This window comes from Hippopotamus amphibius, chromosome 7, assembly GCF_030028045.1.
Source record: "Hippopotamus amphibius kiboko isolate mHipAmp2 chromosome 7, mHipAmp2.hap2, whole genome shotgun sequence".
Classification (NCBI taxonomy): Eukaryota; Metazoa; Chordata; class Mammalia; order Artiodactyla; family Hippopotamidae; genus Hippopotamus; species Hippopotamus amphibius.
In genome coordinates, this window is record NC_080192.1 from 16,083,037 (window position 1) to 16,110,788 (window position 27,752).

Here is a 27,752-nt window from a genome sequence, read left to right on the forward strand (position 1 = left end):
CTCACTCTGCTTGGCCCTTCAGATCACTTCACACTATCAGGACAGGGTCTCCTAACAACTTCAGAACCTCACAGGACCCGGGCTGTGGATTTCCAGGGCAGAGTAGCTTACTGCTGATGAATATGTTGGTAAATGGGGCCGAAGAAGCAGCAGGAATGCTTTCGAGTTCGACTGTTCGTGTTAAATAAGAAATGTTTCTACTTTGAACAACCTCATCTCGATAAGCCTTTACATATTCAGAAATGTAAATCTCTAAATCAAAACGTGAAGGCTAACATAGGTGGTTCCTCTTTTCTTCCTTTCCCCCTTTCCAGTTATTGAATTAACCTCCTTTTATTCTCCACAGCACCACCTTAAATAATCCCAAGGGGGAGGGGAGGAGACAAAAACTGTTGAATCATATTAGCTTTGTTCTGTTGTTGAATCGCTTCCAGATCTATCACATCATTTCCCATATCCCGGTTGACATAATTTTAATTCGGCTCTTCCTTACATGTTAACAGATAAATAATGCATAAGAAAACTTGATTAGCTTTCTTATTAAAACATCACTCTAAATGAGAGGAGGCGCTAGAAGACAATACAGTTTTTACACGGCTTTCCCATGAGCAGTTGAATGGTTTGATGTGATAAATTTGCATAGTCTGAAGCACACAAAGGGCTGATTAATTGAAACCCTTACAATGCTTCTGGAAGCAGCTATTGTAAAACAATAACCATAGGAACTTTACAAAATACACACGGCTGAATGTGTCAAGAGCTTAATAAAATGTGTTGAGGCTACACTATTTGGAAACAGAATTGGAGATTTTTATTCTGGGCCATAAAACACTAAACACCCTAATTTCAAAGCTTTACTTGGATATTTACTGAAAGGTCAGAGGGTTACTGGCTAGCTACTGAAGACCAAAATTTGTTCTTAAAAAGTAAATTAAATAAAATCTTCTTGAGGTGTCTATGTAGACAAAATAATCTTGATTTCAAATGTTAAAGGAAGAGTTGCCAGAATTTCTTTTTGGAACAAAACTCTGAAGGATTGTCTGGCATCATATACCTTATCTTAGGGCTCACACTGTCAGCTCCATCGGCCCCCGTCTCCCCTCCCACTTGGAATCTTTCATTCAAGCAGGATCAAGCAAAGTAGGGAGCCAAAGACATCCAGACTTTGAAGCTTCAGACTAGCAGAGAGGATTTTAGACGGTCTCAAGTGCTACATGAGTACAAGGTGTTATTATTATTACTCTAAAATCAGAGTCTTTTCATTCTCTCAGTTTTAGAGAACACAATATAGAAAATGGAAACAACAAAGTGAAGGTCTGGAAAAAGCAAAGTTCTTGCCCAGCCTCGTTTAACAAACAAACTTTCCGCTTGGCTTTTCTGCCGCACACAAATGAACGTTTTCTTACTTCCCACAGACTCCTCATGCCTACTGTATAAAGATTCTTTAATGTGTTGGAAAGTCAGGGTAGACTTTCTTTTCCTCTAATAGACATTCAGTTAATATGTTAATAAATTAATTTAGCAGGTTGTTGAATAACTTTTATTAATGCAAAATGGAGGCAAGTGCCCTCATAATGGAACTTTTGTTGAACAAGAGAAGGTCAAACACGAATCTTCCAATGTTATTCATAAATGTGTAATCCTTATGAACCAAAGATAGATACACTGAACCACACAGTGAGAAAACTGCATTTTGATAAGACTATATTTCTACTTTAAAACAAAGTTTGATTTCACTCCACTTAAACTAGCTGTCTAAGGATTTAGGGGGCAATGCTAAGGAGTGTATAGCATTATCTCAGATTTGCAGTTATTAAAAAGCTTCTGTTTGCCAGGACAAACACTCTTGCTCAAATACAGTTTTTCCTCTCCTTTGGAATACTGTTTGGTATTGCTGCCGATTCTGCGATCTACAGGACCTTTGTTGGAGGTGCTAATCCTTTCTCACATGAGAGACTGAGAAATGTTCTTTCAGAGAAGTGATATATTGCCTTTTTTTCCCCTACATCAAAGGAGTCCACTTTTTCCTCCCTCATTGTGAATGACAGCAAAAGAGGAAATCTGGAAATATAATAATTTGGTTTCCTGAGCACTGAAATGATATTTAACTTGGGGAATTCCTTAGGCTGACAGATAATTTTTGTTAAGGGATTAAAAAATAAAACAAACAAACAAAAAACCCAACTGAGCAGGAAATCTGTTCACCCTTCTAATAAATGCACTAACCATCATAGAAAGCAAGGTTCAAGATAAAAGTGTTTGCCTTTGATGAGTTCCCTCATACAGAACTTATGCCAAAGTTCAAGAGGCTTACATAAGTTATATTGATTTTAATAAAAATTCTAGTTCCAAACATGACTCCAATCAGCATTCTACGTGAATGTCTCTTCCTATCTTTAACTCTGTGTATAAAGCTGGTCAAGGAAGAATGTGAAGAGAAAACATGAAGAACATTCCCAACCCATGTCTGCTCTATCTTCCCCTGGGGAGCACCATTATGCATCTATTACATAAATCATGTCTTCACTCTGAGGTACCTGGAAGCCTAGAACCCTTGGGAAAGGATAAGACTTTGGGGTTCTAATATTTTCCCACCACCACCCAAATTTAAAACAAAACTAAACTTTCTTCCTTGGTAAACAAACATATAACAAATTCATAACTCTGCTGTACAGGTTATTACTAAATCATCTCAGCTTTTCCAATATTTTGCATACTACTAAAGAATGAACTGTTCCAGATATTCTTGACCAAAGGCCAGCTCCTTTGAGGGGGAGCTGATTCATTGTGCATTTGCTGATGAGATGCATAATGGACCTCACAAAGACCCAAAGGACGAATGCACTTCATTAAAATTCTTTGAATTTCTCATTGGAAAGCTATATTGGAATTCCCTTATCTAAAAAGTGTGCTGTGGGACACTTCCCCGGTGGCACAGTGGTTAAGAATCCATTTGCCATTGCAGGGGACAGGTTTGAGCCCTGGTCCGGGAAGACTGCACATGCCGCAGAGCAACTAAGCCCATGTGCCACAACTACTGAAGCCCGAGTGCCTAGAGCCCGTGCCCCGCAACAAGAGAAGCCACCGCAATGAAAAGCCCATGTACTGCAACGAAGAGTAGCCACCGCTCGCCACAACTAGAGAAAGCCCACGCAGCAACGAAGACCCGATGCAGCCAAAAAATATATATACAAATAAATAAGTAAATAAAATTTAAAAAAAAAGGTGCTGTGAATGAATCCTATCTGCTTCTCAGGCTGGAGGAGTCTTCATGTTAACTGTGACACCCTCTTCCTTAAGGAATACTTTCTCCTTCCTCCACACTTGGCTCTCTCTGTCTGTTCCTCCCTCTGTTATCCAGGTCACAGAAAGTGATACTGCTTCCTGGGTCTGTCACATTTTTAACAGCTACTGATCAAACACTTTCACTTCTCCAGTGGGCCTTCTCCGTCTGATCAATTACATTCAAGCTTTGCTTGTCACACAGCACTGATGCTGATTCCTTACTACTTAGTACTGCCTCTCCTGCCCCAGATCACCCACTTATTCCAGCCTCTTCAATATTCTTCCTGAGCTTTTATAACATACAGCACATAACTACTGCTGTTTAGCTTCCTCTTCACATGTTTCATTTAGCTACTAATTATCCTACCACCTTTGAAATGATCAGGCTTGAGCAGGACAGACACTCATGTTCTCTGAAACTAAATTTTCAAGTCTCCTTTAATTGTTAGGATATTTTAAGAGGCATTAGGTACAGAAATGCCATCTACACATTATGCGTATACAAAAAGAATTCCTAATAACAGCTTTGTCAAAGTAAACTTTTAAAAAAAACAAAAATCAGGCCATCTGCGGGGCCAGATCGCTTTCCGAACACCAAGAATAACAAATTTAATGCTCTAAATGGAGGGGGCAAAAAGGTGGGCATAAAGATGACCTACATCAGAATGAACTTTATATTTTCTCAAAGAGAACACACATGTGTCAGCTTGCAGGAGATGCTACCAAAAAAATATTTCCAAACAATTCTATATTTCAAGAGTAAAAACTAAGTTCAACTAACTACTGCTCTTACACTGGTGTGCATCTAGGCCAAAACAGAAAGAAATCACTGCAGGAGTCACAGTGAGACAAATATACCCTGAAAACTTACAGCACTATGAAATTCTTATCAGCTCGTTTCATGACAACCGCAATAGCGTAACTGACACTGAGGACTATTCTCCACTTCATTCACATCTTACTTGCCAGCATCCGAGTCTTTCTGGCCTCATCCAGCTCCTCTCTGGGCCCCACACTAAGGGCTGGGTTGCTGTACGGCTCCATACAGACGCCGCCAGCTGTGCCTGCAGCCTGTGAATATGCAGTCAGCTCCCGACATCACTGTCCAGGTCACTCCGCTCAAGGGCCCCTCCTTTTTCTGGCTCTAACTATCACATCTAGCCAGACAAATCAGGAGAATGGGAAAAGTGGAGGATTCAAATACTTACTACCTCTTACATATGCTCAAATTCTTGATAGATTTGGAATTTTAACTAAAGCTATTAAGCCTGACCAGAGGACTGATTAAAGAAGGGAGTGGGGACAGTATTTCACAATTAGTTGATTTTAGAAAGACAGGACTACCTGAAAACAGAGCTCTGTGTTAGGAGTGTATCTTAATATGGGGGTTTGGCAGGCATTTCTAAAACAAGGTATGTGAGGATAGTACTTCCTCTGGACTGGTGGCAGAGGAATGCTATGTGAAGCTGCTTATCCAGGAAGAAAGGGAATTTTGTGTCTCCTCCCTAAGAAACTATTTAGGATTAATATTTAAGTTAGTAATAGTAAACATAATATTAAGAAATATTAGAATTCTGTCCCAAGAAAAGGTTGTGTCTTTTTCAAGGAGAAATCTCAGGGAATAGGGCACTCTGCCTAGGGGCAGAGTGGTAATGAGATATCAAAAGAGAAAAGAGACACCATAACTGGAATTAACAGAATGGGCAATGCACTTGGAATCAAAACTCTGGATTTGAACCCTGACTCTGCTAGCACTAAGCTGTAGTAGGCAAGCTACTCACAACTCTGACCCTCAATTTCCTGCTCTGTATAGTAGGAATAACAATACCAACTAGAACTGTAAAGGTTAAAGGATGGAATACAGATGACACTGCTTATGAACTATTAATACACAAAAGGTAAATACTATAAATTTGCATGCAGGTGACTCCCAAATTTTATCTCTAGTACTAACCTCTCCCTGGAGCTCCCAATTCTATATCCAAATGCCCACTCAACCTCTTCCCTTGCAATCTAATGGGCATTGCAAACCTGATGGCCAAACTCTCAACCCCTGCCCTCGCCTAACTCCAAAAAACCACTCCTGCCCCAGTCCTCCCCTGCTTGGCAAACAGCCTTGCCAGCTGCGCAGGCCACAGACCTCACCCTCAGTTCTTATCTTTTCCTTCTCCAACATCTCAACCATCAGCAAGTCCTGCTGGCTCTAACTGCAGAGCATATCCAGAATCCATCCTCTCTCCAGTTTTCCACTGCTACTGTCCTCGTCCAAGCCACCATCCTCTCCTGCCTGGACCACCGCCACAGTCTCCCTGCTCCCCTCCAGTGTGTTCTCCATGTGGAATCCAGGGGAATTTCTTAGAACAGGAATTAGATCTTGTCACTCCTTTGCTTGCACTCACCACCTGACAGGCCTACTGGTTCCCAGCACATTTAGAATGAAGTCCAAACTCCTTTCTTTTGGCCACAAGGCCCTGTAGTATGTGGCCCATCCTTTTTCTCTCATCATCTCAAACCCTGTTCCTCCTCAGGCACATGCCTGGCCAGACTGGCCTTATGTCTGTTCCCTGACTATACCAAGCTCACTTATGCCTCAGGGCTGTTGAACCTAACTCTCTCAGACCCCTGCTTCTCTGGGTCCTTTTCGTCCTCCAGGTCTCAGCGCAAATGTCACCTTCTGCAAGAGGCCATCCCTGGCCATCAATCCACAGTACACCCCCTCTCCCCACAAACCAGTCACTCTTTCACATCAGCCTTCATATGCAGCACTTATCACTATCTTAAATTATTGTGTTTGTATTTTTGCTTACTTCTTTTCTGTTTCTTTCCCCCCAAAAACATAAGCCTCAGGAGAGTAGAGACCCTGTCAGTATTTTCCACTGTATTTCCAGTACCTAGAACAGTGCCTGGTACATAGCGAAAGCTCCAGAAATGGATCAATTAATTAATAACACAAGCACTGGAGACAATCCTCCATCATCTCAAGTTCAACAAGACACAGAGTTGCTTTGTGATCGGAGCCCTCATTTACCAGGCTGAACACCAGTCACTGTGGCCTCCTTCCTCTCCTTGGCTCTCTTTATTCCTGTCGGTCAACAGGTTGCACTGATTTGCTCTTCACTGTTGCTCCCATTTTTCTTTCACAAGAAAAAAAATCTTCATCACAGCCTTCCAAGTCCAAACCCCACCCAGCCTGCCTTCCTCTCCTGCCCAGCTTGCAAGAGAAGACAGGGGACAGACCTACCAGCAGTCACCTTTACTGACTGCTGGCGGTGCACCAGGCCCTGTGCTCCCTGCTTTACACACATCGTTTTGTTTAATTCCAGTAACAACTCCTAGGAAACCATCTCCATTTCAAAGGGATAAAATTGCTCACTTAGCGCTCAAGACCTTTACCTCCTTGCTATACTTTTTCTCAACCTGAAGTCTTTCTTTAAATGCTGAACAGAGGTGGCCAGGAAGACAAGGGGAATGTGTCTATTCAGTAAGCCCACAGGGCCGGGCAAGGCTAATGGATGTACATTACAGGAAAGTGCACTCAGGCTCAATATAATCATCCAAACGGTGCCACCACAGAACGGCTGCCTCAGAAAGCAGCAAGGGCCTCCCTCCGCAGGTCAGGTGCAAAGTGGAAAACCATCTGCTAAAAATAATCTAAAAGAAATTCTTACACTGGGGAAGGTGGATTTGGAGCAGAGTGCTAAAAGGTCTTCTCAAACTCTGAGATTTTATGCCTATCTACAGGAAGATCTCAGCTTCTCTCTCATGAATGGTCTTCACCATATAGTTTAATATTTAACGATATGCAATCCTTTGTATTCAACTTCTTGTCAACCCCTTATGGGCGTGAGCCAAGAGCTGAGTTTCCTTTCTGTCTCCTAGAGAGCCCCACATGATTTTGAGCCCAAAGCAGTGCCTTAAATATGACCAAATATGACCACATTTCTCGGGGCTGTCAAGGCAGAGTCTCACTGAAGCCCAGGGACCACACGTGGGTGGGCGTGTGCATTTAGCTATTTTGCCTGGAAAAGCTTCAGTGGGCTTGTGTGGCCAGTTAGGATTTGGGAGCTATGAGTCCAGGGTGACGAACGCCCTGATACCAGTCTGGATAAAGATGAGACAGTCTATTTCTGATATTTACTAGGAAAAATAAGTTGCACTAATTTGGGGAGGGAAGAGTTTGGCTTGTTATATCTGTACATTTAAGATATTTTATTTAATAAATTATTCCACAGACACATTGAACAGATACAGTATAATATGCAAAGTGCTGGGCGGGGTGGTTTGGGGGTTTTAAATACATTCGTAGGGCATGTTTCCTATCCTCAATAAATCTAAAATATACTTGAGTTAGCCAACAAGGTATTCTGATATTTAACAACATGTACAAGTACTTTAACAAAAACAGTGCTATTTTTGAATCTCCACAATTTTTTTTTTCACAATTTTTTTTATAAATGAAAAAAACCTGAAAAAATAGGCTTCTGTTACTGTCGTGTCTCTAGTTTCAGAGGGTGATGTTCAAGGAAAGGATAAAAATGACAGACCTTAGTTATGATAATAATCCAGGAAAAAGATAAGCTACTCTCAGATAATGGAGTTGACAAAATGTGATGAATACCCTCTTGATAACTGTTAGCATTTATGTCATAATTCTGAGTGTATGAACTTTAAACATTTTTAAGTTAGTTTTCAATCTTAGAAACGATTAAAACAATCAATAAAAACAAGGCACCTTGGAGGCAACGCTCTGGTCAGCAGATAAAAGGCTGGTGGTCTAAAAACCCTTTCTCACCTTTTACTAAAATAATTTTAACTTCAGTTCTGTAAGTTGCAGTGAGAAAAACTGCGCACACTAAGCATTCTTGGGCTGAACATTCTCGAATAACAGACATGGATTTCCAGAAAACAGAGCAGATGAAACATGTTTATCTCTACTCCTTCTCCAGATCTCACTAACAGGAGAGTTGACAAAATTAAGGTATAAACCTAAAGGAAAAAGAATGGGCAAGAGAAGATTATACAATTTTGAAAGCTGATGAATACAGGAAAGAATAGTAAGTGGCTTAAGAGAAGGAGAAAAATAAACCTAAGTACCTATAGCAGAGGCACGAGGAAGCACGCTGACTCAGCCCTCACCGCCACTTCTGGGACGGTTCAGGAAAGACACAAAGTGCTGTCCAAAACGGGATGAGATGTGGGGCTGAGGGCAGCAGGACCGACTCAAAGGCTCCCCAACCACCAGCAATCCCAGTGGGCTCTGCATTTAAAATGTGCCTGGACTGATGCCTTCTCACCACTTCCCCCACTATTAGGCTTTTCCCACTCATCACCAACTCTCACCTGAGCTATCACAACAGGCTGCTCACTGCTGTCACTGCACCTTCACTTGCCCCTACAGTCTGTTTTCATAGTGACCAAAGTAAGTCTGATCATATTTCTCACCTGCTCAGACCCCTCCAGCAGGGTCCCTCTCCCTCAAAGTAAATGCCAAAGTTCACTGAGTGACCTATGAGGCCTCACCTCTGCCTCCTGACCACTCACTCCCTCTGCTCTGGCCACCCTAGCCTCGTGGCTGGGCCTCCAGCACACCAGGCTGGCTGCAGCCTCAGACCTTCCTTTTACCTCCACTGTTCTTCAGCCAGAGAGAGTCTGTGCTCCCTTACTTCTCTCAGGGCTTTACTCAAAGTCATCTTTTCAATGAGGCGCTGCTCCTCCACCACTTTACTTAAAATTTCACCACTAACCTCTCCCCCCACCCCACCATGCTTCCTATTCTGCTCCCCTATCTTTTTTTTTTTTTTTTTTTTTTCAGCTCAGCACTTATCATTACCTCTCTTGCCCACAAGAATGTAAGCCCCACAAGGCTGGGATTTTGTCTGTTTTGTTCGCTGCTTATCACCAGGGCCTAGAATAGTACCAGACATGTAGGAGATACTTAACAAATATTTGTAGAAATATATATTTGTGTAAGAAATCATCAGAAACTGACCTTCTATTCTCCACCCCATACAACCAAGAAACTACTCTTCTACCCCAATACTTACCTGAGAAACTTAACCAAAATGACCCATGACCCAAGGGTAGCAATCACAGCACAGGGTGGGATAAGGGGTTGGCCTGATACAGAGGAATTAAGAGCAAGTCTATGTGCTGAACTGTGGGCTGCAGCCCCCTGCCCCATCTGGCTTCCAGAAAGTCAGCTAATAGTCTTAAGCACTGCACCCACCCTCATTCCCAGCTGCAATCTTCAGGCAGTAGCTAGAAAGATCCTATGTAGAAACTGAAAAGCACCAGAAAGAAAAATGGTTCACTGCTTGATAACCCTACAACGACATCCACCAATCAACAGGTTCCATCCTTCGGACATAGATCCAACTACTTTTTAGGGCTCAAGGAGGCACCATATATTGCAGGAAAGCTTCCAACAACAACAACCAGACCCTAAAACACATAGGCGGGAAAGAAACCTCTCAAGAAATAGAGACAAAATTAGGAACAGAAGAAAGGCAAAAAAGAAAACAACCCCAAAAAGCAAAGCTTAAAAACTAAAAGAAAACAAAAAACACATAAATATATATCTGTTGCTACAAAAGAGGAAGAGTACAAATTAAATTTAAAGTTGTAATTAGAAATTAAAAATATATTAGGTAGATTTTTAAAAACTCTGGAAAATAAAGTTGATCAAATCACCTAGAAAGAAAAGTAAGAGAGTTGGGGGGAGCAAAGATAAGAAAATTAGGGCATCAATCTGCAAGAGTTAACATCTAACTAATAGGAAAACCAGAAAGGACACAGGGAAAAGGATGAAGAGGAAATTACCAACAAGAAATATAAGAAAATGTCCAAGAATTGAAGGAACTCAAACTTTCAGAATAAGAGAGTGCCTGATTGCCAAGGACAAGGAATGAAAAAAGGGTCTATGGAACTTCAGAATTCAAAACAAGGAGAAGATAGTAAAGGCTTCCAGAGAGGAGGGTGGGATGGGGAAAGAGGAAACAAAGGAAGGAGGAAAAGACAGAGAAAAAGAGTGCGCACACAAAGATCAGGAAGAAGATATGACAATTCACATAAGTAACATGGAATCTGGATGATAACGCAGCAACACCATCAAAATCCTAAGGGGGGAGAACTTTTAAATCAAGAATTCTATACTCAAGTGAGAGAGTAGCATAGACATATATATACTACCAACTGTTAAATAGATAGCCAGTGGGAAGTTGCTGTATGACAAAGGGAGTTCAACTCGAGGATGATGCCTTAGAGGACTGGGATGGGGGGGGGGGGGGAGTCGAGGGAGGGAGGGAATACGGGGATATGTGTATAAAAACAGATGATTGAACTTGGTGTACCCCCCCCCAAAATAATAAATAAATAAATAAATAAATAAATAAAAAATTTAGGTCACTATTAAATGACACATATTCTAATAGTTAAAAAAAAAAAAAAAAAGAATTCTATACTCAACCAAAGTATATATCACCACCACAGTCTGGAGCAGGAAGAGAGGAGGTGCTATAAAAGAAACCATCTGGGCAGAAAGTGGCCCTAACCGACTGCTGACCATGCGGAAACTGTGTTGAGAGGCTGTCAATGGTACAGAAGAATGGTAATAAGAATAAAGAAAATTAAGCAAAATTTTTAAATGAGATAATCATTAACTTCTGAAAAAATAAAGTTATATAACAAAGGAAATGCACTCAACAACTACTTTGGGAGTGAACAATATTTATGTAGTCAAAGTATGCAATCTAAATAATTAAGTAACTAAATTATGATAAATCTATGCAGGGAATGGAGGTTGGGAGCAGGAAAGAGAGGTAGCAAAGTGCTAGGTCCTCCTACCTATCATAATGGGAGATCAGCAGGCGACACCTAAAATGGATGAATGAATATGGAGCTGCTTAAGAATACTATTTAGAAAGATGAAAATGAGACAAAATTGATTCTAGGGAGCAGAACTGGGAGAAAGGCAAGGACGTACATTTTTTACTTCAAGCCACCCTTTTTTGTACTATTTGACCTTTTTAAGCCACGTGTATTTATTATTTAATTAAAAAATTATATTAAAAAATTATAAATAAAAATTATGTTCAGTTAAGGGTCCTATGTCATTGCTCCCATTACTCTGTTAAAGCTTACACTACCTGTTTTTTGCCTGTTTGCTTGTCTTTTTCCCCAATCTTTTGAACAAATCTAATGAAGCTGTAAGAGAAGGGACTATCAAGGGAATCTGAGCTAATCAGAAGGTTTTACCCTTGGATTAAAAGCCATCTGGAAAAGGAAAACTAGCAAGATAAACACCTCACTACAAGTGAAAGGTCATCTAGACCCAGGAGGACTTCTTTCAATTTCATATAGAGACGTACTAGTCAAAGCCCCTTAAGACTGAACAGATCTCTAAAATCTGCTACGTTTCAGATCATTGCAAGTTGGAAACCACTTTTGTCAATGAACATTATCCGTATCATATTAATAGTCTAAAAAATGCAACAGCACAAAGACTTGCTGACATTTTACCTAGAGGTCTATGTTCACAGGAACTTACTAATCAAGTATGGTTTTCATTTTCAAAAGTACTGCTTTGTTTATACTGTAACATACACACACTCATATAATGTATAGATTAAAACCTGGGTAAAATCAATCCATCAAGAGTGGGGAATATGTTCCTTTTCATGTGCCCCTACCTTCAACTCATTCATATATTCAACCGTTATCAGCTACCTACTAAGTATCTACTATGAGAAAGGCTCTTATGAGAATATAGCGACATGGTCCCTGGTCCTCAGGAAACTTAGTGGAGTGAGAGCACCGTAGATAATCAATGAGATGTATGCCAGCCTTAAACGCTTTACACAATACTCCAATGGAATAAAGCACAAAAATTTGGGCTTCAAGTCTGCAAACTGTTTCCGAATGGAGATGTCCTCTTATGGTGAGCATTCTTGTAAAGCTTCCAGTGCTAACATTTTATAAGAGGAGTATCAAGCTTTGCTCCTGTCCAGGTAATAGGTCAAGTAAAATAGAGGCTGTTAACAAGGTCATGGCTACCCCAGAAAGACTCAGGAGTGTATCTCAGAAACTGTCAAAACCAAGAGAGAAGGAGAAACAATCTCAATATAGAGAATTGGATTTTCACTGGTAAGCAGTAGGAAATACTAGAAGCTCAAGATATGTTTGAAAACGCTCCAAAGTTAAGAATTAGCATCTAAGGGAACTGTATGAAAGAGAGGTGTCAAATTCACATTTACAGATGGAACCAATTCTTTCTTATAAAATATTGATGGGTGAAATAATCTTGTGTCTCTTAACTGAACTAAACAATGCTTCTGATGAAATGGTATTTTAGTCTGAAACTGTTTCATTGATGGAATGTCAACTAAGGCTAGATTCACTTGACCAAACAAATTGTAATATTTGATATACTTGCTTGGCAAATAGTCATAATCATCAAGAATATAACATAATTATCTTCAAACCAATCAATCAAAAATAAGAAGATACCACACCAGCAACTTATAAGCAAAGGTGAGATTCAAAGTTGAAGAGTGGGTGAATAACGGCCAGCACTGATGATCACTGCTCTCGCTTCCTGAGCCCTTACTAGGTGTCAGGTGCAACCCTGACGGCTTAAAAGTCAGGACAGCAGAGTAGTTAGTTAAAGAGCACGGGACTCTGGAGCCAGGCTGCCAGGGTTTAGAAACCAGTTCTGGGGACTTCCCTGGAGGTCCAGTGGTTAATACTTTGCCTTCTGATGCGGCGGTGTGGGTTTGATCTCTGGATGGGAAGCTAAGATTCCACATGGGTTGAAGCCACAAAACCAAAACATGAAACAGAAGCAATATTGTAACAAATTCAATAAAGACTTTAAAGATGGTCCACATCAAAAAATTCTTAAAAAATAACCCAGTTCTGCCAACTGGGGACCTTGGGCCAGCTACTCACCTGTGTCTGTTTCCTCACCTAGAAAATGCAGATCATAACAGTACCTACCTCCCAGGACTGTGTGAGAAACAAATGCGTTAGGATATGTAAAGTACTCAGGACGCTGCCAGGCACACAGTGCTACAAAGTGTTAGCTGTTGCTGTTGTTTTTAAAACTAGTAAGTGACAGAGCCAAAATTCAAACCCCAGGGCAAACAAATACTAGGTATATACTGACTGAAAGAGACCCTAATGAAAGTGACAGTGACACAGTGCCACATGTTTCTTGAAGATAAAAAACAAAACAAAACAAAAAGAGAATGAAAACCCAGCAGTAACCATCAATGGAAAGAGTGAGGCTCGCCAACGGGATCACGTGGAAAAGAAGCACCTAGGAGAAGGGTCACCATGTGGAGGACAAAGCACTGAACTGGAGGCGGGAGACCAGGGTTCTAACACCAGCTCAGTGACTGGCTGGTACCCTTGACTGGCTGCTTACCAAGCAGGGTGTGAACTTCCTCATCTCTTAAAGGGGCAGATGATTCTGAGGGATCTTTTGGTGCTGACATCCTATGATACTATGACCCAACAAAACATACAGTATTTTAAATATATACCTTTCATAAAAAATAGCTATTACTCTTTATTTCTGAACAGCCACTTGTACTTTAGTAGGTACGTCATCTAGAATGTATTTATAATTAAAATTTGGGGCTGAGCAGTTGCAGAATGAAATAAAATAGCACAGAGAAGCAAAACTATGGTATATTTTTAAATGCCAATGAAATATAAACAGGTTAACCTGAGAAATAAGATAAGAATACTTTTGATAACAAAGTAATAATTTTTCAAACATGCTAAATTTTTCTAATGGGGAGAGTTATAAAGTAGTTATTATATAATGTGGTTAATAAATACTTTACTATAGTTTTATAAAAATGTTGAGAAATGAAACAACTTACCTTTTTGCCCGTGACGACTGCTGAATTTGTCTCCAATCTCTGGACGCCTTGTCTGTCTCAGCAGCATTTTGATCAGAAAAGCATCTTCGGCATTTGAAGATATCATCACTTTTTCAATATATGAATCTGTTGCCCCTTTGTAGCTAATATTAAAAGGAAGTCGTTAAAGCAGAGTTTTAAAATCGCCCTTTGTGAATCTATCACCCCTGCCATATTTTATGTAATACCTATTGCAGAATATTTTGACATTCCCATTTTGGGCTCTGAAAAAACGACTTTCATTTTTCAATAATAAATTCAAATGTGACAATTTCCCTTGTACAGTCCTAGTTTAAAATGACTAACATTTACTAAACTTTTATTATGAGGCAAGTACATATTTTAATCTTTAATCTTTACTGCACATACTATTCACATATTATTATTATTCCTTTGTAGGAAATAGGGAATAAGGAAAACTTATACTAAGAGAGATTAAGAACTTGTCCAGGACACATGACTCATATAGAGCAGACCTGGGATTTGAGCTGAAGCCTGTGACTCAACTCCAAATTGTTAACCACTTGTTAAATGTTACTTTTATCTACTCAGCTCTCCCATCATGAATTTTTTTCACATACTTCACCTCTTATGTGTTTTTCATATGACAAACATTATTCAGAGTCTACTCTGCGTCAGATCCTTGTAGGCTCTGGACATACAAAGATTCAGTAGACATGGTTCCGGCCCCAAAGAAGTTCACAACCAATAAAGGAAGAGAGAAAGGTAAGTGCAAGAAAGCTATCAGTGGTTTGGGGAATAGGAAAGGCCCGAGGGAGGTGACAGTCAGTCCTACCAGAGGTTGGGGATACAGTGGTAGCAGCGAGGGGCAGCCTATCACGGACTGCTTCCCAGAGGAGGGGACCCTAGAGGTGAGACCTGACCAGGGGAATGAAATTCCAGGCAGAGGAAGCAGCGTGAGTAAATGCATGGAAGTCAGATGGCACGTTTGGAGAATAAGAGACAACGGACTTGAAATATGGGGGCTAGTGTGCAAAAGGGTGAGGCTACAGACATATGCCAAGGGTCATGCATGGATGGTCGTGTATATAGTACTATTTCGTTTGGCCTTTATCCTACAGGAAACACTGTCATTGAGAGATTTACTCAATCTACTCAAGTTTTATTCTATTTACTCAAGAGAGTAACATGAACAGATGAGTAATTGAGGGGAAAAAAGTCACTCTGGCAGTAAAAGAGAGAGCCTGAGAGGTGTGGGGAGGTGCAAGACTGGAGGCAGACAAGAGGTCACCAATAACTACGAGAGGAGGTAGGAGAGAAGGGCCAAACTCAGACAGCCACAGCTGTCACCAGAGGATAAGAAAACTGCTGAGGAGACAGAACTTACAGGACCTACCCAATTAAGGTTTGTAGCAGGTAACAGAAAGGAGTCAGGTGTATGTTGCAGGTGACTGGCTGGATGGCAGTGCCACTCACCCAGAGAGGGACCCAGAATGAGCATGTCGGAGGCTGGGGTACATGAGGGGAGGAAGATGGTCTGGGTCTGGGTCTGGGTCTGGGGACCCCCATGTCCAGGTGCTGGAATGGAGCTAAAACTGGGCAGATGTCTATCTGGGAGTCATCAGCTAACTTCTACTTTCCTCTATTTCTTCTTTTTAAAAAGCTTTGAATGTATTTCCAAGGCATGACCATTACATACGTGATGGGCACATCTTTGTACTGCGGCTGCTGGGGCACATTACTTCCTTCCAAGGGAATCTGAGTTACTGTGGGCATGGACTTATTTACAAGCACTTGCTTGTTTTCTACTTTCTCACCTAAGAAAGAGAGAAGACCGTTAGATAAATCACTATCATCTGTGTGGAACGCAAAGATTACTGGGGCATAAAACCATATGGTTAGACTTGGTGCATGAAATCCAGACATGGAAGAGAAAAAGAGTCCACACAGTGGTAACGAGAGTTCAACAGGTCTTGTTTTGTAATTTTGCAAGTCCATTTGAAAAAATCATAGATTAAGATTGCACTGTGTATAAAATTAAGAAACTGATTTAGGGAACCATATTAATGAGAGAAGATTCATGTCAGTAGGTAGCAATTTAAAATATCTTCTAGGGTGTTAGAACAGGTTTGGGCCACTTAATAGTTATTTCAACCAGTAATAAGTCACTACCAACTTAACTTGGACAATGAGGAAAAACAAATATTTCTTTGATTTTCCTGCTATTCTCACCTTGGCTTTGTACCTATTCATGGTAAACTCAAAGACCAACTACTACACTACTGTCACTGCACTTATTTTCCCTGCCACAGCATCCAGGTTAAGAGTGAGAGAAATTCTCCAGGAAACAAAGGCAGCAGAGGGAGGGGAAGCCATGCACCACGTGGCTCAGGGTACCATGGCGGATGCAGCATCGCTGTCCAGCACTCACCACCCGGGCAGTATCCATGACAAAGCCGTGTGGACTTCCTCTCCCAATCACCTCTCCAACCCAGCCCTTCTCTCCACTTCCCCACAGCTCCTGTCACCTGGGCGGCCTAGAGAGCGCTCAGTTGGTTCCCCTCTATTTTGGTTTCCTTCTACTTTTTTCTCCACACTGTTGTCAGAATGGTCAAAATGCATATCTGATTGTATCACTGATTTTAGGATTATAATGAAAATAGTAACGTGGTAGCAAGGCCTTGCATCTGGCCCCCGGCCCCTCCCTACCGCCAACCCCTTTCCTTCCCATAGCCACACTGGCCTTCCTTAGGATCCTTTAGTGAGCAAGCTGCAGGACACCTGCATGAGCCCTTCTGCCACCTAGACACCCCCCTCCCTCCTCATTAGTTAACTCCACTTACCCTGTAGCTCCCAGTCACCTCCATGGGGAAGGTTCCCCTATCTTCCTGACTAGGTCAACTCCTCTTGCCATAAAATGGCCTCAGAGCTCCTTACATGATTCCTTAACCTGGCTGTAATCTGACCTATGTTTATGTGTGATCCTTTGATCCACATTAGTCTCCCACACTAGCCTACAAGAGTCGTAAGGGCAGGGGCTGTGGGCTGTAGCAACAAAATTCATCACAGGTTTGTAACTATAACAGAGTCATACTTTTTAGGGGGAAGAAGATTCTAAAGTCAGTCTGTAAGCTAAATGCACAAATGATGAAACATTGCTGTAGATACAGGGACGTGGCCTCATTCTAAATATTTCCTTAAAGTGGCTTTTCTAGGATTCAAAATTATAAGTAGAAAAGTATAATTAGAACAGATTGCTACTATGTAAAAACATGCATAGAAAAACAGACTAGAAGGAAACTAATTAAAAATGACCACACTGGTTGATAGTGAGGACAGTGGTTTTATAGGTTGTTATTTTTTTCTGCCTTGTATACCAAACATTCAAAAATACTGTTAAATAACTTTCAAAATTTAAAAAAGTATACATTAAAAAAACTTTTTAAAAAGCTTTTACCTGGAGAACAAATACCGTCTGCATCTAAAATTTCATGTCGCCAGATAGGTTTCCTTGTAGCAGCATCCAACATTGGCCCCATCACTTTATCGAAAGTCTGATTGGTATATCGTTTCAATGTACATTTAGCATTTTTATATACAAGACAACGCCCAAAGCCTAAAAGGAAACCAAAATGGATTCAGAACCACCAGTAATATAAAACTATGAGAAGTCACAGATTTGTGTTATTCAACAACTCCCTCCTCCCCCACTCTACCTGCCTTTCCCTCCAAAAAACACACCTCAAAACTGCTCTACATTTAGATTATCTGAGACTGGCTGAACCAAATAACAATCTGATAACTTTAAGAACTGGCTCAGGATCTCTACCTACTACCCATATAAACACTGGAATCTCTACAACCATTTCCAGTATGGAATATACCTTGTCAGGTTGGAAGAAGGTGAGAGAAACCCAAGAATGTCACTGGGATTCTTTGAGAGCACAGAGCCACAGCATGTGAAAATTGGAAAGGACCTTAGAGATCCACCTAGCTTAACCCTTCTATCTAAACAGGTGCTATGAGTGAGAGGTAGCAAAGTTAAGTGGCCAAGGTCACCCAGCAAGGCGGTGACTGAGCTGAGACAGACCAAGTTCACTGATCAGCTAGTATTCTTCCCACACATCACACATCATTTTGGTCCATAACCTTTTTTTTTTTTTTTGGCCATTCCACACAGCTTGTGGGATCTCAGTTTCCCAACCAGGGACTGAACTTGGGCCCTTGGCAGTGAAAGCAGAGTCCTAACCATTGGACACTCAGGGGATTCTGCTAACCTTCTCTGGAAAGTTTTCCTTTTTCTGATTTTGGCATTTAGAGGAAGTCCCAAATAAGCAAACAAAAACATTACTTTTTCTCCAGAGAGGAGAGAGAATACAAAGAAGCAATCAAGTGATTTTCATGGGAGAGACAGTTCACCTCTGCCCTGAAGATTAGTTTACTTTGATTACTTTTTCAGATCACATTTATCTAGTGGATGACAGAAAGCTGCTGGGACCAATTAACAATCTAAACGTTAAGAAAAGCAAGCAAAATGAAGAGAAGAAAACCTTCAGGTGGAACAGAAAACTCAACTATTGAATCCCACAAAAAGATTCATCAGTTGCTCAAAAGAGCTGCCAGTCCTTCCGCACTAAATAACATTTCCTAAGACGCTATGGCTGCATTTCTTTCTTTTTTCCCCTCTGGCCAAGCAGTTATTTTAAACTGGATTCTCCCTCTAATCTCCCCAGGATATACTGAGCCATGTCAGAGTTCACTTAAATAGGAAAATGTCTCCGGATTAAATGCCAGCTATTGCTGAAAAAATAAACGCATGGCTGTAAAATCCTTCACTTATGATTCTCCACCCAAAGCAGAACTCTTTCAAGAAATCTAAGAATGTGAGTTCAGAAAATCGATCAGGGAAGAGTAGATTTCTAAACAAAATCTCAGCACTCTAATGTAATTTTTTAAACATGAAGGTGACCATGTGAGGAAACAACGCATTTCTACAACTGGAAGGTAGATGAAGACACTTGTGTGTCTTCAGAAAGGTCTTTGTCACCATAGCTCCCAGTGTATGGCCATAATAAACTCAGCTCAGAGAGCCAGCTGCTTTGGAAACATTATATGATCTTGAAATTTCATATAACAGCCATTAAGTGCAACGTGCTGGAGTGCAGAGTGAATCTGAACTGCATGAAATCGGAAGCATTTTCTGCTAAGTGTAAATGGACATTTTATTTACAGGTGGGAGCTTAAAAGCAAGAGGACAGTAAACTCAAATCATTAAATTGTGTTGCGGAGTTTCTGACAGATATCACAAAGTCTTCAGATTTCCACATAAACGTAACCAGTTAATCAGAAAGGAAAACATCTAGTTTTAAAGCACGGCTGTTGTCATTTGGAGAAAAAAAAGAGGCATAAATTAAGTGCAGCCAACATTAATGCCAAAGACACATGTCTAGGAGTGCTATTACGGCTGCCTAGCAACTAGGAAGAGCAAAGGGGAAGGCAGAGTGGGGATGCCAGCGAGGAAGGAGAGAAACAGACGATGAAGACAGAAGTCAGACTGCAGATCAGGTGATGGCTAACAAACCAAGTGGGGACCTGCAAAAGTGAGCTATCAAAACTGGGAAAGAAAAATGCAAAAACGATGAGCCAGGGTTTATGTATGTGTACTTTCATCATTTTGCTAACAAAAAGGTACAGCATTATAGGGTTGAGATATACAATAAAAAATAGCCTTTTACATATAAATATTGCTATTGCCCTCTCAGACAAGTTTGTTGTTGAATATATAGCTAGATATTTTCAAAAAACACATTTTACTTCTTGTAATTCCTGCTAGGAAATAAAGAAATTCTTACACATTTTCTGTTGAATTGTCTCAAGTCACAAATAAATTAAAATAAAGGAAAAAAGATTCCTTAGTAATATTTAACTACCTCTATATAATACTCATTGAAAAAATGTCAACACCAAAACATAACCACTTCCTGTTTGTATATTATAACATTCAAATCACTTGAAACTGACATTAACATTTTGACATCAAGTGACTTTAACAATGATCATGCCTGTATCTAAATCTGCACAAAACACCTTTGGTGTTAGAGCTTTGAAAATTCACTTACCTCTGTCCAAGGAAGCCTTGTTTAAAACAAGAGCATCTTCAATATCATAGCCACTATAACTCATCACAGCAACTGTTGCATTCTGTCCAGCTGGCAGTTTCTCAAATTCTATCAACTCAATAGTCTTTGTTTTAACCATGGGTTTTTGTGGATATGCTAGGAGATACATGAGAGTATCAATTCTGTTCCGCTGGTTGTATCCAATGGTACCTTCATTGATGTTGGAGAAAACAAAATGCAACATTTATATCAAATAATTAGGTAGCAATGAATACAGAGATAAACACATTAATTTTCCTAATTAAAATGAAGAAAATCTTCCGGTCAAATATTTAAAGAGCAATACTCTCATAGTGATTAACAACTTTTAAAAACAATTTTTCTCACTTATGTTAAAAATCCTACAAAGAAGAAAAATCACACTCAAGGTATACTAATCTAAATAATTTCAACTCTTTGGATTTATAAAATTGATCCTATTTGAGGAGTTTTAGTCTCCACTGGTTAATTTCACATGTAAGTCAACAATTCTGTACTTGGTTCCACTATATTCTAGGCACATTTCCAATTGCAATTGGAGAACATCCCCCCAGTACTGACAGGCAAAAAGCTTACACAGTAGGACAAAGAGATACATTTCATAAGAAGAAATCAACAATTCAAACGTTCTAAATGAAAAGAAAGCAAGAAAAAAGGGAGGAAACAGGATGAGGAGAAAAGTGAAAGCAGAGAAGAGTAGACTTATCCATTTGCTTAACTATTCATTTATTAAGCAGTTAAAAACACCTACTCTGAGCCTAGCACTGGAGATTAAATGGGGAAAGGCAGAGTCCCTTCCCATAGGGAATGCAGGGTCCTGTCCAATCAGGGATGGGCTTTTCTCCTCAGCAATCAGCCTTTTTACCTGATTGGACCGTGGAAGGGTATCACTGTCACCTGGAAGTGAAACCAGAATGTTACCTACCTTCTCCTTTTTCCGCGCTGGGGTGCATTAGGGTTCAAAGACCTGCCTGAAAAAAGACTTTGTCTCCTGGGCTTGTGAACACACAATTGCTCCTACTCAGAGACCTTAAAACCAGGAAACTCATGTTTGTCCTACTGGCTGAGCTTGAGTGTGGGCTTCTGAGCCTCTTTAACTTCTCCCAGGTATCTCTTCTCTTCTGCCCCAAGTAGCACATCTACATCACCCACACACCCAAGATGCTAACATGCCACTTAATGGAGTTAAGCTTTAATGTGAGCAGATACCAAAACTCAATGTTATTTCCTTTACCCTTTTCTCTTACGCATGTCATTAAATCAGTGGTGATTTCAATTTAGGGATGAAAATAACCTATCAAGCAGCAAAAATGATATGGTACTCCTTGACGATTACTATCAAAAGAAATAATGAAATTTCTAGGGCACTAAAGAAACAAGCACCTAGTGCAGTGCTGGGCTCACTACCAATGCTCAATAAATGTCAAGTAAATGAAACTGAAGAACTGCAACATACTTTTTATGAAAGTACATATTTGTGCTTAAATCTCTAGAAAATTTATCAAGATTCAGCTGAAAAGCAATAGCTACCAAACCTCATGAACTTTTTGTCAAGTTTACACTATAAATTGCCAATTAATGTTATTTTAGTGCCAACTAATAAACTGGGCAGGATACCTGGTAATAGATCATTTACTGTTTCAGAAATAAAATTGTTGCTGCTCAGATTGTGGTGAAGTTCACTGACAATAAGTTGGTTCTTTTACATGAAATCATTTCAAATTTATGTTGAGATTTCAGCTCCAATAAGACAAGGGTTCAGGCATTGTCCCACCAGACTGCCAAACACGTCCTCTGAAACCTGAGATGAGCATTATTTTGCAGCAGGGAAGCAAAGCCCGCTGCACCTCTAAACAATGGTGAAAGAGATGGAATCCTGCTATAAATTGTGCTACCAGGGCCAGAACGTAATTCTTAGGCATCGTAACTGACCATCGAATGGATGAATAGCATGATGGTTTAGCAAAAGTTTGGTGCTTATGACCTCATCAGAAAATTTTCTTTAAAGACTTTTTAAAGAACTTGTAGGCATATACATGTATACACCTCTTTAGCAGCACTGACAATGGGTGTGTAGGTCAAAACACGATTTATAAACTTACGACTTCTAAATTCTAAAACTTCTAAATGCCACCACACCCCATAATTTTTATAAAAATTATGAATGACTGACCAGTTATTTTTACCTATAAGCAAGCTTTTTTTGAGAAAATGTCATGTAGAAATTAAATTATAACACTTGCCTGGGGTGAAGCACATGCTCAAACTAGGATGCCTCTATTAGTATTTTCAGCTTCCTTAAGAAGGGTATTGCATATATAGTAACTAATACAATGAGAATATCTATAAGCTGAATTCTTCTACTGTTCCATTTTGCTATAACTATAATTTCCAATGATTTCATTTTCTTACTACCCAGGACATAATCTTTCTCACAAAGTCTTATTTTCTTCATCAAAATTTTCTTAAGGAGTCACAAGTCGGCATAACAAGGTATGTAAATGTAGGTTAAAACAGCAAAGAAGCTTTTTATTTTAAGGAGAGATGAAAAAAAGTAAGGATGCACAGAGTTTAGAAAATGTATACTGAGAAACATAAAATGAAGTTTTATCCATTTAACTATTTTTCCATCTTCCTTTGCCCAATTTTTTAATTTAATCAATATTATTGAATTACAATGAACTTCACCCATTTAAAGTGTGCAAGTTGATGAATTCTGACAGATATATGCATCTGTGAAACCACCACCGTGATCAAGATCCAGAACATTTCCAGTACTCCCCAAAGGTCCCTCCCTCTGTCCCTGGTCCCAGGCAACCAAAGATCTGTTTATCAGTATAGATCAGTTTGCATTTTCTGGAATTCCAGTTTGGGGCTACTGTGAATAAAGTTGCTATCAACATTCATGCGTAAGTCGTTGTATATTCATCTCTCCTGGATAAATACATAGGAGTGGAGTTTCTGTGTTGTTTGCTGAGGGTATGGTTAACTTCAGGAAACAACTTGAGAATTTTCCAAAGGGATTTCACTGTTTTACATTTTCATCAGCAGTGTATGAGCATTCTGGCTGCTCCACATCCTCACGAGCACTTAGAATGTCAGGCTTTTTCATTTGAGTCATTCTAATGAGTATGCAGTTCATCTCACAGAAATTCACATTTCCGTGATGACTAATAACGTTGAACATACTTTCATGAGCTTATTGGTTATTCCTATTACTCTTTGTGAAGTGTCTGAGTCTTTTCTCCCCCCATCTTTTAATTGGGTTGTCTTATTATCGAAGAATTCTTTGTATATATATTGGATACAAAACCTCTATCAGATATATGTATCTGATACTTTCTCCCCCATCCTGTGGCTTAATGGTGTCTTTCATATTCTTTTTAAAAATTTTTTAAAATTTAAAAAATGTTTAGGCTATGTTGAGTCTTAGTTGAGGCACATGGGATCTTCGCTGAGGCATGTGGGATCTTTTGTTGCGGCGTGCAGTTTCCTCTCTAGTTGTGGTGTGCAGGCTCCAGGGTGCATGGGCTCAGTAGTTGTGGCACACGGCCTTAGGTGCCCCGCGGCATATGGCATCTTAGTTCCCTGACCAGGGATTAAACCTGAGTCCCCTGCATTGGAAGGTGGATTCTTTACCAGTGGACCACCAGGGAAGTCCCTCATATTCTTAACAGTGTCTTTCAAAGAGAAAAAGTTTAATTTTGAGAAAGTCCAATTTATTAATTTTTTCCTTTTTTATATAGTTTGTGCTTTTTGTGTTCTAAGAAATCTAAGGTCATTTGAGGTCACAAGGATTTTTGCTTAAGTTTCCTTCTACAGGTTTTATAGTTTCAGCTCTTACATTTAGGGCTGTGATTCATTTTGTATTATCTTTTTGTATGGTATGAGATAGGCGCTGATGTTCATTTCTTTCTATACAGACATGCAGACATTTTATTTTGTTGAAAAGATTTTCCTGTCCTTTAAATTGCCCTGATATATTCATCAAAAATTGCCCACAAATGTGTGGGTCTGCTTCTGGATTCTGTTCCATTGATTCTTATGTCTACCCTCATGTCAATATCATACTGTCTTCATTACTGCAACTTTATGGTCAGTCTAAATATCAGGCTGTATAAGTAAGTCTTCCAACTTAGTTCTTCATTTCAAAGATTGTTTTCAAAAATCTGCATCTGATTTCTTAACAATTTTAACGTGCTCAGAGATTTATTTGTTGCTGAAACATTTATTAAGTACCTACTAAACTGGCACTAGGCTAGGTCCAAGGGATATAGTAATAAATAACAGACATTGTCCCTGTCCTTAAGGAGCTTATAATCTACAGTCTAGCAGGGAAGGTACCTTCATCATGATCCACAGTGAACTGGAAAAAGTGAGGAAAGAAGTTAGTTTCCGTTGAGAAAAATTTTAGTAAGTTTTATAAATTTCATGTGTAAAAGACATAATGTAACCTCTTGTAAGTTATTCAACCAAACTGGAATTCAGTTTCTTTGTCAGAAACAAAAAAGGTATGAATTACAGCTGACAGGATTATTATGATGATTTAAAAGAAATGTACGTAAATCAGTTGGGTATTCAATAAGTGGAAAGATTCATTATGACTAATATTAAAAATACTGGTAATAAAAATAAACATCTATCACCTTGCAACACCATCCATTCTACCTCCAACTCTAACCCTACAAACTGAACTTTAATTTTACTTCATTATTAACATTCTAGTCTCAGGAACTGTCACATAAGCTTACATCTAAAACAGCTACGATGGTTTGATTTGATTTGATTTGATTTTTTATTTTTTATTTTTTTTAAACCAATTGAATTCTAAAAAAGAATTGCCAGGGATAATTTGGTCAAGACATCTTTTCATTTTGTATCCTCAAATGGATAAAAAATAGTCTTAAAAAAAAATTCAAACAGAAAGTGGGAGAAGAGGAGATGTAGAATGAAGAAACATTATATGAGGATCTTTGTATATTATGTGTTTTTAATATTTTAAAATTCTCCAGCCTATTTCTAGTACATCCCATCCTACTGTAAAGCAGGGGATGCAAGAGAAGGAACTACTGGCTTTGAAACAGACTCTATTGAAAACAAAACAAAACAAAATAAAAAAAAGTCCCAGCAATTTGGAGTTGAAGGAAGTAGGGGTGGTGAGACGCAGTGGGGGCTGGAGGAGGTATGTGATGCATATTCATTAACTGAGCTGATAGTGACTAAAAGATCCTTTTAAACAGGAGAAAGTGTTCCACTAGAGGATTGCCAACTAATAAAACGGGCAGGATATGAAAGCGTGACTCATGTGAACTTGGCGTCTGGTGCCAGGGAGAGAGCATACAACGCAGCCCCATCACACAGCCCTCACTTGTGGCACTGAGTGACCTGGAGACCTTGCCATTTCCACACACGTCTACCTGACTTCTTGCTCTGAACCATGTCACAACAAATAGAGCCATATCCAAGGAGGGGAGGTGTTTCTCAGTAGCCCAGTAAGACGCTGTGTGGAAACTTGAACTTTATGAATAATTTAAAGAGCCTCAGATTTAAGAAACACCCTCTGCTGGTGTTTCATGTTGGATTCAAGTCAGCCCTCTCTATGCACAAGGTATGGCTCTCAATCTCTGTGGTTTGTGCTGTCTTAGTCTCCTTCGTAGTGACAGAAAATGACTCATTTTTTCACTCTGTTGAATGTGAGGAGTTGGTAGTAAAAAGTATATAGTAAACTTACAGGATGGTTAGAATATTTAGCAAATTAATTCTGGGATACTGTCTTTCACTTTCCACATGGACTAACTGATGAAAAGCAACTAAAATATTATGTTAGAAAATCCACACAGAATCTCTGAGATGTATATAGTTCTCAGCAATGGCTAATAATTAAAATGGGATAGTGTGACTTTTATTTATCAGCTGTCAAGACAGCAAGGAATTAAAATGACTCCGAGACGTCCATCTCAAAGAGCTGGGTCTGCTTCAGACCTGGGTCTCTGCTCTGGGTCTCTCCCTCTGCCGGCCTCTTTCCTTTTGCGAGTTTTCCTATAGACCTCGCTCAATACTTTCGCATCTATTTCAGTGTCTAAAAAGCAAGGTGGCCTTTTCATGTGCCAACTTTAAATATACTTTTATCTCATGCCTTTTCTTTCCAGTCAGGTGTTTTATAATAACAAACAGTAACAAAGGCTTTTTTTTTTTTATTACTTAAGATATTCAGTGGCTTTTGTCTTCCCAGCGTCAGCAGTCACGTCAGAGGATTGTATCCAAGGAGCTAAATGTGCAGGACCCAGGGTCAGAGCAGCTGAATACACCAACCTCAGAAAACACAGACAATGAATTGCAAATGACACTCAAAACAAAACGAGAAAAAAAACCTTCACACAGAAAACTACAAAAGAACTCTACAGACACTGAATTGGCTTTCTGTACACACTGATCCTGCTTAACTGTGTGTGGTAACTAGCCGAACGTTTCAGATACTCATGGGTACAAAATAAAGGCTTTTTTTTTTTTTTTTTGGTAGGAAGAGGAGTTACAAAAATAAAAATATTATTTCTTTCATTCAAGTCACTTCTTTATTTAAAAAAAAAAAGGAAGATTTGCCAAGTGGAGATAGATGCAACTCCTTCTGTTTCAATCTTCAAACACACTAAAGAGTGGCATTAGCGATGAAGTGATTAGTCTTCCGTTAATTCTGCTGAAGGTTCTACACAAAAGGTGTATTGTTTCAGCTGGGATTCACATCATGAAACAAAATGGTTTGGTAAACCCAATAGAAGTGATAGCCCTTTCATGACACACAGAATTCAGTACTGTATATTTCAACTTGTTAGCAAGTCAGAAGCACAAGCGGGAAATCAGCCTACACTGCTGCTGAGGATGAATGGGAAAGGCTAAATTGATGAGCCACTGTTTAGATTTTCCCACTGAGAATTATTCTGAACTGTCCAGGCACTACATCATTCAGGTAAATGGTAGCAGGACAACATGCTTCTTTCTTTGTGGCCAACCAAAGGGCAATATAAAAACTCGAAAAGAAATACATACTCTTTATAGGAGAAACAGAATTCCTTAATTGTCAAGCTATGGAATTCCAATTGCAGTTAATTGTAAGTAACTGAGAAGCTAACTGCACTCTGGTTATTACCCAAGGCAATGCAAAAACCTTTTACAGTTTATGAACCTCCTTGGATCATATTTTAAATCAGAGATGACAAGTCATACGGATGTCATAAGACATATATGAAAATAAAACCTATTAAACTTATTAGGATTTAAATGAGTTTTAAAAACATTTCAAAAAAAAAGCTTATAGCAAAACTTTTTTTGCTGGTATCCCCTTCAAGACAAAACCCAAACTCCTCAACATACGACATGTCTCCAGCACGCCTCTATGCCCATAGCATACACGATACAAAACAGCCAT

General features: G+C 39.5%; 1 protein-coding gene across 2 annotated transcripts in view; it reads right to left on the reverse strand.

Moving 5' to 3' along the window:
• POLR3B (RNA polymerase III subunit B) overlaps window positions 1–27,752 on the reverse strand; it is a 128,127-nt gene that overhangs the window by 27,808 nt on the left and 72,567 nt on the right. For both annotated transcript variants that reach the window (XM_057741766.1, XM_057741767.1), the window contains 4 exons: window positions 20,291–20,500; window positions 17,629–17,787; window positions 15,871–15,988; window positions 14,172–14,314 (listed from right to left, as the gene is read on the reverse strand). In XM_057741766.1, the coding sequence (XP_057597749.1) occupies window positions 14,172–14,314; window positions 15,871–15,988; window positions 17,629–17,787; window positions 20,291–20,500 (630 nt within the window). The remainder of the gene's footprint in view (window positions 1–14,171; window positions 14,315–15,870; window positions 15,989–17,628; window positions 17,788–20,290; window positions 20,501–27,752) is intronic.